Here is a 17156-nt window from a genome sequence, read left to right on the forward strand (position 1 = left end):
AGTTTTTATGAAAACCGAACCGAATCGATTTTGGTCAGAAACCGAATCGAACCGAACCGGTCTGATTCAGTTCGATTCGGTTTGGTTTGATCGGTTTCGATTTTTAATATTTTTTTAATTTTTTACACTTTATTTTTAGTATTTTAAAATTTAATTAAAATATTTTAATTTTAATATAATTTAATTTCTCTATATTATTGAAAAAACATATTATTATCCCTAATCGGTTCGGTTCGATTTTTTCGATTTTTTCTGATCAAAATCGAACCGAACCGAAATAACTAAAATTTTTGAAATTTAAAACCGAACCAAACCGAAATGTATAAAAAACCGAACCAAATTTTTAAATCGATTCGATTCGATCAGTTTTTTCGATTTGAACCGGATTCTGCTCACCCCCGTACACCGAGTATATCTTATATTTAATCAATAAATAATTAGCCCATACTAAACTATTTAGAACTCATTCGTGCCTTATTCCTTGCGAGAAAATGGTATCATTGTCAAATTTTCTTAGTTTCGAAGCAAAAAGACACGTACCCCCACTCATTTAATCCTTTTTCACTAGAATTTTTCTGCTTTCTAGATAAGATCTCTCACAGCCTGGTTGGATATGGGAAGTGAAGGAAAGAAAAATAATGAATAATTGACATCTTCCTTTTTTATTTGGGAAGTACGTAAAAATAAATAAAAGGAATATACACCCTACTTTACTTTCATTATTTTACTTCTTCCACTCCCATGATTTACCAAACAAAGAGTCGGATCCTAAAAGAGAAAGGGGCAAAAGCCCAAATTCTTGTAAAGGTGGAGTCAGAAACACGTAATGCTTAGCCCTGAGGAATCAGAATTTTTCTCAAAGTCTCCCTGTTTGAATCCCATTTTTTTACTCTCTACCTAAGACCCGTAACTCGGTTGAAGACAGAAGTTGGTAACCAACACAAGGTCATAAGCCACGTCTAGAAAGCTTTCAAGGTTCCAGGTTTCAAACCTTCAGCTTTTTACCAATTAGCCCCTAATGAGATTAGGAATAGTTGGTCACCCACATAATTCATCACAAATTCCTATAAAAGCCAGACTTTTCCCTCCCAATTCCATCTCATTAATCAAACTCAAGTAATTACAGACATCTTCCAATTCTGCAGGCGTTTTCAGAGACTCAATGGCACACAGAGAAATAGCAACGAGTTTGGCTCTGATCGTTGTGAGCATGCTATGGGCAGGAGCTATGGCTCAGTCTAGTTGTACTAACGTGTTAATAAGCATGTCACCATGCCTGAATTACATCACAGGGAACACCTCAACTCCATCTTCACAGTGCTGCACACAGCTTTCAAGTGTTGTTCGCTCTTCACCCCAGTGCTTGTGTGAGGTTCTAAAGGGTGGCGGCTCATCACTTGGAATCAACATCAACCAGACCCAGGCTCTCGCCTTACCTGGTGCTTGCAATGTTCAGACTCCACCCATTAGTTCTTGCAATGGTAAGAAATTCTCTCGTCAATCGCAGCCTCCTTAAATTTAAAATTTTGATTCCAAAGGTCAAAAATAGTTCAAAGATTCTGATCAAGGAACACAATAAAAAGAAAATAGGCAAAAATCCCAATTAAATGGAAAGAGATTTACTGAACATTCAAAGGTTCAATCCGACTTGATTCTAATTGCACTACCTGTATGTAAACAGCTGCTTCTCCAGCCGCCTCTCCAGAAGGGACAACAGAAGGTCCAACCAGAACTCCAGGTATTGCATGATTTTATAAACTGCAAATTACAAATAGAGGTGCTTTATACTTTAATATATTTGACAATGTTCAATACAAAAACATTAGAACTAGCTTACCAATAAGGTACTAATGCTTCTTTGCTGGTGAGCCATTAAAATTTTTGCAGAAATTCTTCACTCTGTTCACTGGGTTAAATTGTTTGTCTTGTTGTAGGAACTGGATCCAAAACAGTACCATCAACAGAAGCAGATGGAACCTCAAGTGGAAGCTCCATGAAGTTGTCAATCTCATTGCTTGCGTTCCTTCTTTTTGCAGCTTCATATGTTTCAACCTTCACGACATACTGATTTTCTGATCAGCAAGTCCACCTTTCACTATTTCTCAATCTTGCATATTCACAGATATTATTACTGTATTCATAATTTATTATTGATTTCTCTTTGGTTGAGGGTGCATGTTGTTTATTTTTCTTGACCCCATTTGAGGTTCGTATATTTTTGTATTACTGAATAGATTTGTTGCTCTCTTCCCTTTCATAATAAAACCATTATTGCTGGCCTAAGCATACCATTGCCAAATTCTTATGAAATATCAAGGGGTAAATACTACAGAATAAAGATGAGCATAAAAGAACTGGCCAAAACGAACTAAACAAAAACTACCTAAGAGTTCATCAAGGGCATTAAGTCGACAATAATTTTATGCACCAAGGTTTATGCTACTAACAAAGCAAACTTAGATCATTAAGCACAGAAAAATGCAAGGAAGCACATTGTCAAAACAGACCTTAACACTGCAAATTCTGTATTCCAAACATGTTACTTCTACTGTAAACAAAGTATAAGCTGCAACAAGCCAACGGCATTTAAATTGACCAACAGATAAGCAACGAATGACCTTATCTTGGACGTCTCCATAAGTACAGAACAAGGCATCCCTAACATTCCAAAATGTTGAACCACATTGCAAAATCTCGTAATGTTCATGATACATTTGCCATTTTCATAATTGCAGCAAAAGAATTGAAAATTTTTATAGTTCACCATGTAATATGCAAGTTACTCATATGCTCTAAGCACTAATACCAGTAACAAAGGAAATTGAATTGAAATTCTGGGTCCAGAAATGATCACAAGGAATACTTGGCCATTATTAGTTATAAATTTGGAAGAATATTAGGTATTAGAAAATACATTTTAATTCACCTAACTACATAAGCCGTAAATGGACAAATGAAAATACTAACACCTTTCTAACCCATGTGTGAAGATTAGAAGAATAAATATAAAAGGACTACGGTGATAAGAGGATCTATTGCATCATGAAATTCACTCGCAAAAAGCCAAGGGATAGCAACTAGTATTACAGGATATGGAGTTATGGACTAATATTCCTAGGCAAAAAGCAAAGAATCTGCTACTACAAAAATTGGCTTGGTACAGCTATCAAAAGTGGATGGCTCTTTACCAATTAGAGTATTATAACAATGCCTAAGATCAATGTTCTTCCAATGGATAATGCCAGATTAAAACAAGCTCATAATGCAGGATATAAAACCCAAGTGTAAGAACAATCTCTTTTTATTTTTAATCTTGTTTGATGTTTACATCACTATGGTTAGAAACACTTTCCATGCTCGGATTATCAAACCCAGAGATGGATCATTGATGTCATGGGAAAACTGTAAAGTTTTATCTCAAGCTCATAATTGATAGATAATTCAAATTCAATCTAACATTTTCAAAATATAGAAGGTTATGAGTCCAGTTGTCTGAACTCCAATGCTGCCGTTCCATCCTGGTGTCACTTTTTCTTGCTAATCTGCATATTTTAGTAATTTTCTATAGTTACCTGTTAGTTGTCACAAAGCAAACAAGATGGAAAGGACAGTGAAAAAATAATACATGGAAGCAGCAACAGAACAAACCCTAACCAAAACAAAGATTTTAAGCATCATGCAACTGAAGCAGAAGCAAATGCTCACCTGGATGATCTTAACATTCCATTGCTTCAGAGTCTTTGGTGATTCTACACATCTTCAAATTGCATCCAAAATCCAATAACTGCACCAAATAAATTTCAATGGAAGCATTTTGCGCAAATTTTCTTCAAATTAATCAATAAACAGATGTTTATAAAACTCCCATTCTCTTCAAAATCCAATAACCCACTCGATTAAAAACATCACATACAAAATGCAAATCTGAAAGATCAAAAACAACCCACACGATTAAACACAACGATGGAATCGTGGAGGAGAGTTTTCCAGTGAGGTAATCGTAGGGGCTTGGGTCAATGAAGGTAATCCCGAGGGCACGAGCATTCTAGAGGTAATCGGTGAACTCGAGTTCTGTATGTAGTAAACGAGCAGATCGAGGGTGTAGAGACTAGAGATCGTCATGCTCGAAGCAATAAGCAATCTATACAGAGAGGGAGGGTATAATCGGTTCCGAAACAGAACCCGTCGTTGACTCGGACGATCTTGTCCACTTTGCCGCGAATGGCACCCGAAGTACATTGCTTTAAAATGCAGTCCTTTTTGCTTAACCCATTGGGCGAGCCTTCAGGATTTCTTTTACTTGGGCTTAATGGATCCCTGCTCGAGTTGAATAGTGAACGAATACCTCTTGCTGTTTTCCCTGGTTATTTAACATGGGGATTTCTATTTCATTAACGGATTCTATTCCAACCATATTAACGTCGGCAAAGCTTGAGTTCTTGATTACTTCAAAACCCTAGCTTTTAGGTTGAACGAGAAAACGATGTTCAGTTGTTCATTGGAATCAAGATGGTCTTGAATTTTATGATCCAATCCAAAGGCAATTACATATTCAGATATCAACTTTTAAATTGACATATCCAGAAAAGATTTTGTATAAACAATAACACAATCAAATTACAGGATCAGTAGAAAGAAGACTAAACATCACCATGTCTCTAGACCTTCCCTTCCGAATAAAATACTTTCTCAGAACACCTTCCCTCGTGAAGCCAGCTTTCTCTAGGACTCTTTGTGAGCCCACATTTTCTACATCTACCAAGGCTTCAAGTCTCTCTAGTTCTGGCCGTTCGCTAAAAATGGTTTTGGCCACCATTTTCACTGCCTTTGTTGCAATTCCCTTGCCCCAATAACGGGCTGCCAGAACATAGCCTAGCTCACCTCTGCATACGTCGTTACCAGAATTCTTTGTCACTGAAATAGCTCCAATAGGCCTGTTGTTAAGGCATATTGCTCTCAACCATGGGTGGGGTATGACAGTGTTTTTGATATAGTTGATGCCATCTTCCTTGCTAGTGTAAGGGTTAAAACTACAAAAGTGAGTCACTCTCTCATCAGAAGCCCAGACCATGAAATCATCAACATCGGAGACATCCAATGGACGAAAAGAGATATTGGAGAATTGATCACCCCCTTCTTGCAAGTCTGTTGCTGCTGGTGCAAAAGACTCCTGTTCCATTTTGTACACCTGCAGAAAAATAGATTAGCAATTAATCGTTGAGTTTACACCCGAGAAAATGCTACTTAAATAAAGAATGGCTGCAATAAACTACCTCAAACTGCAACGGTCACCCAATTAGGTTCAAGCTAACGTCAATTTTGCTTTGCTTCGAGTGGTGAGCAAGGAAAGCTTGTATGATCATTTCAGGACAAATAGAGGAGAAAACAAACAGATAATTCTACTGATGGGTGATGGCCGCCTTGTTTGACCCTTCAGCCTAGGCAAAAAGTTGCACAAGTGGCAATCAAATAGTGGCACGGGGAAACTGCACATCTGAGGGAGACATTTAAGTGGTGACAGGAATAGAATTTCCCCTTTGACCAAGTGCCAAATCATGGCTGCTAAGAACCTTTTATTTTCCAAGGAAATATTCTTCAAATGGTGAAAATTATTGAACAGGATAGAGATGTGGAATCTGAGATTAAATTTCATTGCCTATCCATCTGGAAACAAACTCATAACAAAATTGCCCTCTGCCTGTTTCCATTTCCTTTCCTGTTAACGTTATTTTACTGCCTGCACTCATGGATCCTTCAAGAATTTCACTCCGTCCCTTTAATTGTTCCGATGTTGACGAGTTCCTGAAATGGGCTAGTGATGATAGAGTAACTAGATATCTAAGATGGAACACCATTGCCTCCAGGGAAGAAGCTTTAGAATATATAGAGAAGGTTGCCATCCCCCATCCTTGGCGTCAGTCCATATGTTTGGATGATCGTTCAATAGGATACGTATCAATCAGGCCAGAATCAGGGGATTGTAGATGCAGAGCACCTGTTGGCTATGCAGTATCTGCAGAACACTGGGGACAAGGGATAGCCACAATTGCATTGAAGATTGCAGTTTCAAGTGTGTTCAAAGATTTTCCTGATTTGGTCAGGCTTGAAGCCCTTGTAGAGGTAGAGAATAAGGGATCTCAAAGAGTACTTGAAAAAGTTGGGTTCTTGAAAGAAGGTTTCTTAAGGAAATATGGGTATTGTAAAGGTGAAATTAGAGACATGTTTATCTACAGCTTCTTATCATCAGACATGTTTCTGTGAACTGTCCATGCCTACTTCATCTTTTTAAGCTTTTTCTTATGGTTGATGAATTTTAGATGTAATAGAATGCTCATTAGTCATTACTGAAATTAAGAATGGAACTTCTTGATCTATGCTGGTAATGACAAGCAATCAACCCTTTTCATAACACTTGATAACAAACAAAATTACAGGATCAGTAGAAAGAAAATTATCATTTGAGCATCCCACTCTCAAAACCAGATATTCATTCCTCCCGCAGGGAACCTTTCCAAATTTTCTTTAATTCATGTTGTTCAAAGAGATCACTCCAAATCAATCATCGTTCAGGGACAGATTGCAAAAGATTACAATCTACTCTCTCTCAGTTGTTGCATACTCTTAAATAAAATTAGCATTGAATAATCTTCCAAAATTTAAAAATGTCAGTTCTTGATCTTTGCTGGTGCAGACGAGCAACCACCCTAAGCTCTATTTAATGGGGGCGTTGAATAATGTGGGCCCATTATAGAATTCTGCTAGTTCGGCCATTCAAACTGAACTGCATGGGCCTTCCAGTTACCTCCTGGATTGGTTGTTATTTGATTGGTTGGGTTTGCATTAGAAGTTAGAAAAGAAAAACGTGTGAGATTCTTCACCGTACTTAGCCTTTTCATTTGTGTATTTTTCATCTCCTTATGCATTAAGCATTAACGAGTGGTGAAAGACAAGCACGTGATTAAAGAAGATAAGAAGACGACAGAATCGAAAGGACAAAACGGCATCCTTCAAGTTTTAATTTCTTTTCATGAAGTTGTCGTTGAGTTGATTTTGTGACAAATACAAAATTCCTTGCAAGACAAAATTCAATACAAGGACATTGTAGTTGTCTTGTTGTCTAAAACTATTTAAATCTTTATAATTTTTAAAATTAAAATATTTAATTTATTTTAATTAAATTTTAATGTCCATATCAATAAGTTTTGATATTAAATTAGAATCTGGCAATGAGAATTTTTTATTGCTATAAAAAATAAAAATAATAAAAAAAGGGAAACGGTGATGAATGAAAGAGTGGGCCACCACCACTCATCAATCCTATCAAATAAAATGAGAAGGAATATGTAAATGTGGGTCCTACAATATGGTTTCCAATAGGGCACGCATGCAGTAAGAACAAATTCACACTATTATTATCACCTACTTTTTTTTTTCTCGCATAACTTACTTTCTCAATTCAATTCCACGTGTGGACTAAATGCACACTATAAAAAATTAAATAAATTCTTATTTTTTAAATAAAATTTTATTAAATTAAAAAAATAATTCTCCCATTCTAAATAATAAAATTACTAGAAACAAAAATCAATTAATAAAATTCTTTGCGAAAGTTTTCTTTATTTTAAACGGATGAATAGGTATGTGTTTCTATTATTTTTCAATTCACTAATCAGATTATGTAATGATAATTAGATGGCAACTATAAATTATTAGGATGTATGTAATAGAATTGCAAATTGAAAAGCTTCCTGTCTATTATATTAATTAATAGTTATGATATTACAGCTCAATTATTGATTTGCTAATGTGTGATTTGATGCAATTGAATTGTGTAGGAAGAAGTATAAGTATTGATGATCTGAGATCCAATAGAATAGGGTTTTACAAGGGTTTTGGTATTGAAGAATAAGGCTTGGCTTATCTCTCTAGAGGGGTATCCCTTTTATCCTTTCTTTCTGCTTGCTGGTGACGTACGACGGCTCTCCTCTGGTTGAGCCACGCGTCTCTGCCATACAGATATGGGCGTACGAGGATATCAAGCGCTTGCTCCATGCGTAACAACCTCTGATTCTCCCCGTGCGTACGCTCGAGCGGATCTGCCAGGCTGTATGACGAGTCTCGTTCTGGATTCTGGACTGGGCCGAGTGCTGGGTTGGACACTGAACCCAGGAGGAGAAGGAATCCATGGGAAGGTTATATGGGCTGGGCCGACCTCGATGAGGTAGAATCTGGTGGAGTCCGGCCTCAGGGATCTGATGATTTGGGCTTGTTTTGAGAGGGCGTGCGGGCCTTTCTTTCATGGGCCGTGGCCGTAATCTAGGCCCAGGATTGGGGATAGGGAAATCCAGCGGTCATCAATTGCCCCTTCACCTTCTTGGCAGTTATTGCTCTGACTGCCGAGGGGGTGAATATCGAGAACCATTATGACCGCGCCTGTTCGTGTACAGATGCCTTCATAACTCCCTTTCATCTTTTTGTCATTCCTCATTTCTTGAATCCTATCTGCCTCTTTCCCTTTCTGGCCTTTCCTTACCTCTCAGATACTCTGCTCTTCTTTACTTTCCTGTCATTATCGCCTGGACATGCTTCTTTTTCCTTTCCCATGAATATCTTTTAAAGATCCTGACATCGTGGGCTTAGAGTCTAGAGTTATTTTGCGCCAAGACTTCAGATTTTGAGCATATATCAGTGTTGACTCCTCTTCACTTCTAGGGCCTTTGTCGGAGAAAGGGAGTCTTTCCTTCCAGCGAGATTCTCCTGTTTTTTCTGCAAAGGATCTATTTGACGCCTTCTTCAAACGGATTGAGGTGAGCCCGGGGCTTCATTGCTTTGTTGTCCCAGGGGTTTGCTTTAATCTTGCTTTCATTATCTTGACAAAAGATTATCCTGACTTGTCTCTGTTTGGAACTTTTTGCAGTACCTGAGATAAAGATGGGTCAGTCCAAACCTCTCGAAAATCTGATATTACCTCGAGGGAGTCTGAAGGTTGCTTCCGAGGTCCTCCTAATAGGGCGGTTGATGGGTGGAGCCATTTGGCAGGTCGTTGAAATTGTTTTACTCGGATCATCTGGCTGGCCTCCTCCTCTGGTTGTTGTTCGAGCTCCAAAGAGGCTATGGGCTGTTGGGGGGGTCTGTTTTGACTTTACCTCCCTTCGAGAAGGAAATTTTCCCGATGTCTATGTTGTCTGCTTTTGATATAAATGGAGGTGGCGAAAATGATCAATTTATTATCCCCTTTGGTGTGGAGTACCTGTATTATGAGAGGCTGAGATCTGTCGCACTCAGTCAAGTTTCCGTCGATGCCTTCGAATATATGCTCTGTGATCTTCTTGAAGCTGTAACAGCCCGGAAACCGATACCCTGCCGTAACGGCTCCAAACTGTTCGGCGCTAGGATCCAAATCGGCTTAAGGCCGCCGGGACCCGTAGCAAGCCAAACATACATACTATTACCTGGTCAAATCCCATACATGATTAAAACTTAACCATAAAAACATGAAAACTGGACATCTGTTGAACCCAAACCTAACCTGAGCATGTATCCTGACATGAAACATACTTCATAAAATCATATAATCATAAAACCTCCACTGGAGTCCTCATCATATACTCCAATGGGGTAACATTACATGCCTCAAGTTTGGTTCTCAACTCAACATATAACATAAACATAACCATGCATTAACAGGGACTAACCAGTCTATAGGGCCAAGCACACTCTAATCCATAAACATTAACTCTACTATCAGTTACATACATTATCTCCATTTACATTACATCAACTTATATTACATGTCCACTTCTAAAATACTAAACATAAGCATAATCTAAGCTATTACAACATGCATATCTGAACCTTGACTTTACCCTGCAGCCTCTGGGCTCTGACTTAAACCTGCAACACTGGGGTTAGGGGAAAGGGGTGAGCTAAAAAGCCCAGTGAGTAGAAACATAGAAAACAGTTCATTAATTACATGCTTTCATGAAATGCATCATAGCACAGAGAAATCACATAATCTTGTCCGCCTCGGGGCTTATGCAATATTTATTCCCCACGGACCCTGGTTTCTGAGAGTCTGTCTTTTTGCATGCAACTTTCCTCTCAGAGGATGGACATGACATCAAAAATCCCTCTGTCGGTGCCCGGCTCCCCCATAGGAGCTCACAAAGGCCTGTAACATACATGACATGGTGTTTGGTCCACAGAGAGCTCACATGGACTTTCCTACATGTACTTGTCCGGCTCTCAAAGGACTAAGACAAGACTCGTGACAGATATGGGCTATTGAAGTCGCCTCGGTCCACCCTACCTCAGCATCAACATGAAATAATGCAATGCAACATATTCGTGAATTCTAATGCAATCAACCTACTATACATAATCATGATGCATGCTCATGCTTTGGGCATTAGAATTTCTTAAAATAAAACATTAAGTTTAGTTCTACTCACCTCCTGGCAGACGCCGACTGACTCTGCACCTGCTAGCACTAATGGCCTCCTCGGTCTTTCGGGTCCGATCCTACACAGGTGGACTCGAATGAGGTGCCAAACACATTCTAACAACTCATAAACAACTCCCCAAAAACCTCTCTAAACATCACTTAAACATGCATGGAAAACACCCAAGAAACGGCTGGACAGGGCACTTTCGGCGGCACCTTCGGCGGCCGAAAGTCCCTTCCAGAGACGAAACTCGGGTAGGTTCGGCGGCAGGTTCGGCGGCCGAAACCCCAGGACAGAAACGAAAGTCCCTCCTTCGGGGGCACATTCGGCAGCCTAAAGACTGCCTCCCATGCAGGTTCGGCGGCCGAAACTCCTTTCGGCGGCCGAACCTGGTCCCCTCTGGACGACAGGTCCGATTCTGCCAAGCCAAAAACCAACTCAAAACACCCCAAATCCTTACATACTCTCTCCCAAACATGCATACTCACTCCCACATGCATAAAGGAGCATAAACTAACATAAACTCCACAACACAAACATCACATAACATACATTGGGTATAAAACCCACAAAAAAACCTTAACATGCATATCTACCCATACTCAAACATTAAAACCTCTTAAAACTTACTTCAAACTTCATTAAACATAAGGAAAAGCAAGGATCTACACTAACCTCTTGGAGATCGAGGGTTGGTGTGACCCGAACCTTGGAGATGTGGAGGAAACTAGCTCCGGGGTCTCCAAGCTCCAAATCCTTGATCCAAGCTTAAAACTCTTCAAAATAACCATGGAACTCATGAAAACATGAAGGAGATGAAGAAAGAACATGAAAACGGCCAAGGGAGGACAAAAACTCACCTGAGCTCGAGAATGGGGAGAAAACTCGCCCATTTCCGATCTGAGGGCTCTTTATAGGTGGCCTGGTCGAAGACCTTCGGCGGCCTAACGTGCCCCCTAAACTCATGCATGTTCGGCGGCCGAACCTCACTTTCGGCGGCCGAACCTTGGCTCGTTCAAACAAGACTTTCGGAGGCCAAAGGCGCTCCCGAAGCCTTTCCATGTTCGGCGGCCGAACTTCACTTTCGGCGGCCGAACCTGGCAAATGCCTCCTTGGTCTTTTCTCTTCAAAACTCAATTCTTTTTTTCATTTAAAACCATGAAATCATGTGAAAAACATTTTAGAAAACACATTTTACCCCTTCTAGAGAGATCCAACCCCCTAGATTCTGCCGGAAGGCAGGAATCCCGATGCCGGATTCTAGCCGGGTATTACATTCTACCCCCCTTACAAAAACATTCGTCCCCGAATGTTAAAACAACAAACACAAGCATACAATCAAGCAAGCGAATCCTAAAGCTTCTCTCCAAAGAGAGACACCAAACGCTGGAGTAAGAACTCCCAGGTTCCTAAACTCCACAAGCTTCTGCTGCGCTACTCTGATCCTTCTCTATCTTCCTCCTTCTCTGCTCTTACTCTTCTCTTCTCATCTTTACTAACTGGCTTCTTCTCACTACTAACCCAAAACTAACTCTAACTCTCACAGGTAGTACCCGAATTTCAGATCTATCTTGGAAAAACAAACAGCTCCTACTAGCTGTCTCAATAGATCATCCATCCTGCGTGGGAATACCTGCCCTTGGTAGTGACCTTGTTTAACCGCTTACAGTCGTTACAAAGTCTCAAGGATTCATCCTTCGTTTCTCACAACCATACTGGAACAATCCAGAGTGAGGTACTGAGTCAGATAAAACCCCTGTCTACCAAGCACTCTCCTACTCCTACACTCCTCCTATAACTTTACAGGTGCCATCCTGTGAGGAAAGAGAGAAACGGTTCTGGTACCGAGTACCACCTCTAAACCAAACTCTACCTCCCTGACCGATGGTAAACCTGATACTAGCCTGGAACCTCTGAACACTCGCTCTATCTATGGCACTAAGGCTGGTTCCTAGACCTGCCTGCTGCCCTCTCAAACTCAACTAAAACTCTCTACTAACCATTCCTATACACTCTACGAGCCTGACAGCTGACATCGAACTTCTAGGCATCCTACACGGTCCTCTCTGAAGCTTACCTCAGACCCATTCTGCATTTCGATCCCGACCACCTTGCGCTGCAGACGCAAGTATTACCAGCTCCACAAGTAGAAAACCAATCCATCCCCCGGCTGACATCCAGACACTCAAGTCTAGGACCTCATGCTCGGGTGGAAGGCATCTACCCTCATCGGACACTGGCCTGAATCTCAGTCACAGATGGATCCTATCCGGTCTACTAACCCAAAGAGAACACTCTACACCCAGAAGCTATCAATTCAACCGTCTGAGGGCTCCTAGAGCAACTAACAAGAACATACCAGAGGTACAAAACACACACATCAGAACATGAACAAGTGAGTGTACCTGGCACCACTGTGTCCGATGTGTCTGCTCCTCTTCCTCGATCACTGGCTTGAGCCACATCACCTGCAGCTCGCTGCTGGGACCACACTCTCCCGGGCGCAGTAGGACAATCACGTGCGAAGTGCCCTTCCTGTCCGCACCTGAAGCATGCCGTTGTCCCAACTCGACAAGGCCCTCTGTGCAACCTTCCGCACCTCAAACATCTTGTAGGACCTCGGCCAGAACTCGAACCATCTTCAGCATCTAGCCTAAACCTCTTCCACAACCTACCCTTCCTAGTCCTGCCCCATTGCTTAGGGGCTCTGGCTCTTCCCCACTTTCTACCTCTCTTGGTAGCTGTACTCAGCATGGAGGGATCAACTTCTCCTGAACTTGAACTCTTAGAATCCTTAGACTTTTCCATACTTTCCTCATCCATATTCACTTGCAGACCTACATCCCTCCTCTGCACCATAACTTCTCTGCAGACTTCTACAGACCTTTCAGGGTCTCTTGCTCTGTCATCTCCACCCGACCTTGCAAAGGGAAAAGGCTCACTTTCCCACTCAGATGGATCTGACTCCATAGAGCTCCTAGCACCTTGCATCTCAGCTTGTCTGAAACACAACAGGCACACAAGCACACAGGCAAACATAAGCATCACATCACATAGCATGTCATCATATCATATGGTCCATGTGATACACACATGACCCCTCATGCAACATATATCATGGATGAACCTGTCACCTACAGCCTACAACATAGCAGAACATGCCATGACCAACTGGGCCAAGGGCCATACCTGGTCTCTCAGCTCATCTCATATCAGTACATATCATGCCATCTCGCAGCTAAGGGACTATCAACATCCATAATACAACATAAATGCACATGCATCACACATGGCATTACACATCATCAAGCAAGACAGGACTCAACATCCTATCCTAGTGGACATGATTTTACTCTCAATCTCTCTTAATGTGCTTGCCCTCCTAACATCTAGCACAACCTCTTTCCGATGTCTGAGCACCTTCGCATCAAAACACCGTACTCTCGAGGAACCTGGCTCTGATACCAACTGTAACAGCCCGGAAACCGATACCCTGCCGTAACGGCTCCAAACTGTTCGGCGCTAGGATCCAGATCGGCTTAAGGCCGCCGGGACCCGTAGCAAGCCAAACATACATACTATTACCTGGTCAAATCCCATACATGATTAAAACTTAACCATAAAAACATGAAAACTGGACATCTGTTGAACCCAAACCTAACCTGAGCATGTATCCTGACATGAAACATACTTCATAAAATCATATAATCATAAAACCTCCACTGGAGTCCTCATCATATACTCCAATGGGGTAACATTACATGCCTCAAGTTTGGTTCTCAACTCAACATATAACATAAACATAACCATGCATTAACAGGGACTAACCAGTCTATAGGGCCAAGCACACTCTAATCCATAAACATTAACTCTACTATCAGTTACATACATTATCTCCATTTACATTACATCAACTTATATTACATGTCCACTTCTAAAATACTAAACATAAGCATAATCTAAGCTATTACAACATGCATATCTGAACCTTGACTTTACCCTGCAGCCTCTGGGCTCTGACTTAAACCTGCAACACTGGGGTTAGGGGAAAGGGGTGAGCTAAAAAGCCCAGTGAGTAGAAACATAGAAAACAGTTCATTAATTACATGCTTTCATGAAATGCATCATAGCACAGAGAAATCACATAATCTTGTCCGCCTCGGGGCTTATGCAATATTTATTCCCCACGGACCCTGGTTTCTGAGAGTCTGTCTTTTTGCATGCAACTTTCCTCTCAGAGGATGGACATGACATCAAAAATCCCTCTGTCGGTGCCCGGCTCCCCCATAGGAGCTCACAAAGGCCTGTAACATACATGACATGGTGTTTGGTCCACAGAGAGCTCACATGGACTTTCCTACATGTACTTGTCCGGCTCTCAAAGGACTAAGACAAGACTCGTGACAGATATGGGCTATTGAAGTCGCCTCGGTCCACCCTACCTCAGCATCAACATGAAATAATGCAATGCAACATATTCGTGAATTCTAATGCAATCAACCTACTATACATAATCATGATGCATGCTCATGCTTTGGGCATTAGAATTTCTTAAAATAAAACATTAAGTTTAGTTCTACTCACCTCCTGGCAGACGCCGACTGACTCTGCACCTGCTAGCACTAATGGCCTCCTCGGTCTTTCGGGTCCGATCCTACACAGGTGGACTCGAATGAGGTGCCAAACACATTCTAACAACTCATAAACAACTCCCCAAAAACCTCTCTAAACATCACTTAAACATGCATGGAAAACACCCAAGAAACGGCTGGACAGGGCACTTTCGGCGGCACCTTCGGCGGCCGAAAGTCCCTTCCAGAGACGAAACTCGGGTAGGTTCGGCGGCAGGTTCGGCGGCCGAAACCCCAGGACAGAAACGAAAGTCCCTCCTTCGGGGGCACATTCGGCAGCCTAAAGACTGCCTCCCATGCAGGTTCGGCGGCCGAAACTCCTTTCGGCGGCCGAACCTGGTCCCCTCTGGACGACAGGTCCGATTCTGCCAAGCCAAAAACCAACTCAAAACACCCCAAATCCTTACATACTCTCTCCCAAACATGCATACTCACTCCCACATGCATAAAGGAGCATAAACTAACATAAACTCCACAACACAAACATCACATAACATACATTGGGTATAAAACCCACAAAAAAACCTTAACATGCATATCTACCCATACTCAAACATTAAAACCTCTTAAAACTTACTTCAAACTTCATTAAACATAAGGAAAAGCAAGGATCTACACTAACCTCTTGGAGATCGAGGGTTGGTGTGACCCGAACCTTGGAGATGTGGAGGAAACTAGCTCCGGGGTCTCCAAGCTCCAAATCCTTGATCCAAGCTTAAAACTCTTCAAAATAACCATGGAACTCATGAAAACATGAAGGAGATGAAGAAAGAACATGAAAACGGCCAAGGGAGGACAAAAACTCACCTGAGCTCGAGAATGGGGAGAAAACTCGCCCATTTCCGATCTGAGGGCTCTTTATAGGTGGCCTGGTCGAAGACCTTCGGCGGCCTAACGTGCCCCCTAAACTCATGCATGTTCGGCGGCCGAACCTCACTTTCGGCGGCCGAACCTTGGCTCGTTCAAACAAGACTTTCGGAGGCCAAAGGCGCTCCCGAAGCCTTTCCATGTTCGGCGGCCGAACTTCACTTTCGGCGGCCGAACCTGGCAAATGCCTCCTTGGTCTTTTCTCTTCAAAACTCAATTCTTTTTTTCATTTAAAACCATGAAATCATGTGAAAAACATTTTAGAAAACACATTTTACCCCTTCTAGAGAGATCCAACCCCCTAGATTCCGCCGGAAGGCAGGAATCCCGATGCCGGATTCTAGCCGGGTATTACATTAGCCGTAACTCGAAGACTTATATTTTTCATGCGTGACATACGAACAGCATATAATATCTGAGCTTGTTCGTATGTATCGTGCATCACATTTGGGCAACCGAATGTTTTCCTATAGGGGAACAGTGAGAAATGCTTATGGGAATCAACTTATTCAGTTCCCCTATAATAACGAAGCGGGGCTCGGCCGACCTACAGAGCTCGTTTTCCGTATCCGAGAGTTCCTCTGTATCGAAAACTAGGATAGTGTGATGGGTGATAGTGATGTAAACGTAGACGATGTATCTGGTCATGTAAATCCTCTAAGGATAGCTTTTTATTCTGTAATGTGGGTATTCGTAACGTGCTGTAATGAAACTTTCATTTTTTCGTTCATATTTGAACTGTTCCTTCTTTATTATGAATGAGATGTTGAGACTGTTTTCTCCGTGGTTTTCTCTGAGAAGTCTACGATATTGTTTTTTCCTTCTTGCCTTTTAATTAACCCGACCCAGGATCCATTTAGCCAGTCTCAGTTTTTAGTTTACTCTTTCCGAGCTGTACCGACCGACCTGCGAGCTCGCTTTCGGTTTACTTCATCCAAGCGAGACCTACCGACCTGCGAGCTCTGTTTTTAATCAAGGGGTTGAGCTTCTGACCCATAACTTTCAATTTACTTTTCTCCGAGCTGGACTAACCGACCTGTGAGCTCTGTCTGCGTTCAATGAGCCAAGCTCTAAGTTCCCTTAGCTTTCAATTTACTTTTTCCGAGCTGGACTAACCGACCTGTGAGCTCTGTCTTTGATCAATGGGCTGAGCTTCTGACCCATAACTTTGTAAGATTCTGAGGCATCTTCATCGCTTCGTTCTGGGCTCCTG

The 17156-nt window shown here is 41.6% G+C and overlaps 3 protein-coding genes and 1 long non-coding RNA gene across 4 annotated transcripts; 2 read left to right on the plus strand and 2 right to left on the minus strand.

The window, feature by feature from the left end:
* Window positions 1-406: 406 nt before the first annotated feature.
* On the plus strand, window positions 407-2291 carry LOC110611974 (non-specific lipid transfer protein GPI-anchored 5). The gene is made up of 3 exons (XM_021752565.2): window positions 407-1481; window positions 1682-1738; window positions 1935-2291. The coding sequence occupies exons 1-3, from the start codon at window positions 1163-1165 to the stop codon at window positions 2066-2068; spliced, it is 510 nt and encodes a 169-aa protein (XP_021608257.1). The 5' UTR covers window positions 407-1162; the 3' UTR covers window positions 2069-2291.
* On the minus strand, window positions 1370-1979 carry LOC110611975. Its single transcript, XR_002487408.2, has 3 exons — window positions 1838-1979; window positions 1668-1758; window positions 1370-1511 (listed from the first exon to the last, which is right to left on the minus strand). It is a non-coding gene; the product is annotated as an uncharacterized LOC110611975 (long non-coding RNA).
* Window positions 2292-4468: 2177 nt separating the features above from the next.
* On the minus strand, window positions 4469-5466 carry LOC110611971 (uncharacterized N-acetyltransferase p20). The gene is made up of 2 exons (XM_021752563.2): window positions 5274-5466; window positions 4469-5188 (listed from the first exon to the last, which is right to left on the minus strand). Exon 2 carries the CDS (start codon window positions 5177-5179, stop codon window positions 4613-4615), a length of 567 nt encoding a protein of 188 aa, XP_021608255.1. The 5' UTR covers window positions 5180-5188; window positions 5274-5466; the 3' UTR covers window positions 4469-4612.
* An 87-nt stretch (window positions 5467-5553) lies between these two features.
* LOC110611972 (uncharacterized N-acetyltransferase p20) lies at window positions 5554-6686 on the plus strand. The gene has a single exon (XM_021752564.2). The coding sequence runs from the start codon at window positions 5746-5748 to the stop codon at window positions 6259-6261; it is 516 nt and encodes a 171-aa protein (XP_021608256.1). The 5' UTR covers window positions 5554-5745; the 3' UTR covers window positions 6262-6686.
* Window positions 6687-17156: the final 10470 nt, after the last annotated feature.

Source organism: Manihot esculenta, chromosome 3 (assembly GCF_001659605.2).
Source record: "Manihot esculenta cultivar AM560-2 chromosome 3, M.esculenta_v8, whole genome shotgun sequence".
Lineage (NCBI taxonomy): Eukaryota > Viridiplantae > Streptophyta > Magnoliopsida > Malpighiales > Euphorbiaceae > Manihot > Manihot esculenta.

What these genes read in the sequence shown, in the direction of transcription:
- LOC110611971 (XM_021752563.2), bottom strand. Translation starts at nt 5,179, where the DNA reads ATGGAACAGGAGTCTTTTGCACCAGCAGCAACAGACTTGCAAGAAGGG.
- LOC110611974 (XM_021752565.2), top strand. Translation starts at nt 1,163, where the DNA reads ATGGCACACAGAGAAATAGCAACGAGTTTGGCTCTGATCGTTGTGAGC. An exon ending in ACCCATTAGTTCTTGCAATG is followed by an intron (nt 1,482 to 1,681) that starts GTAAGAAATTCT and finishes GTATGTAAACAG; the next exon opens with CTGCTTCTCCAGCCGCCTCT. An exon ending in AGGTCCAACCAGAACTCCAG is followed by an intron (nt 1,739 to 1,934) that starts GTATTGCATGAT and finishes GTCTTGTTGTAG; the next exon opens with GAACTGGATCCAAAACAGTA.
- LOC110611972 (XM_021752564.2), top strand. Translation starts at nt 5,746, where the DNA reads ATGGATCCTTCAAGAATTTCACTCCGTCCCTTTAATTGTTCCGATGTT.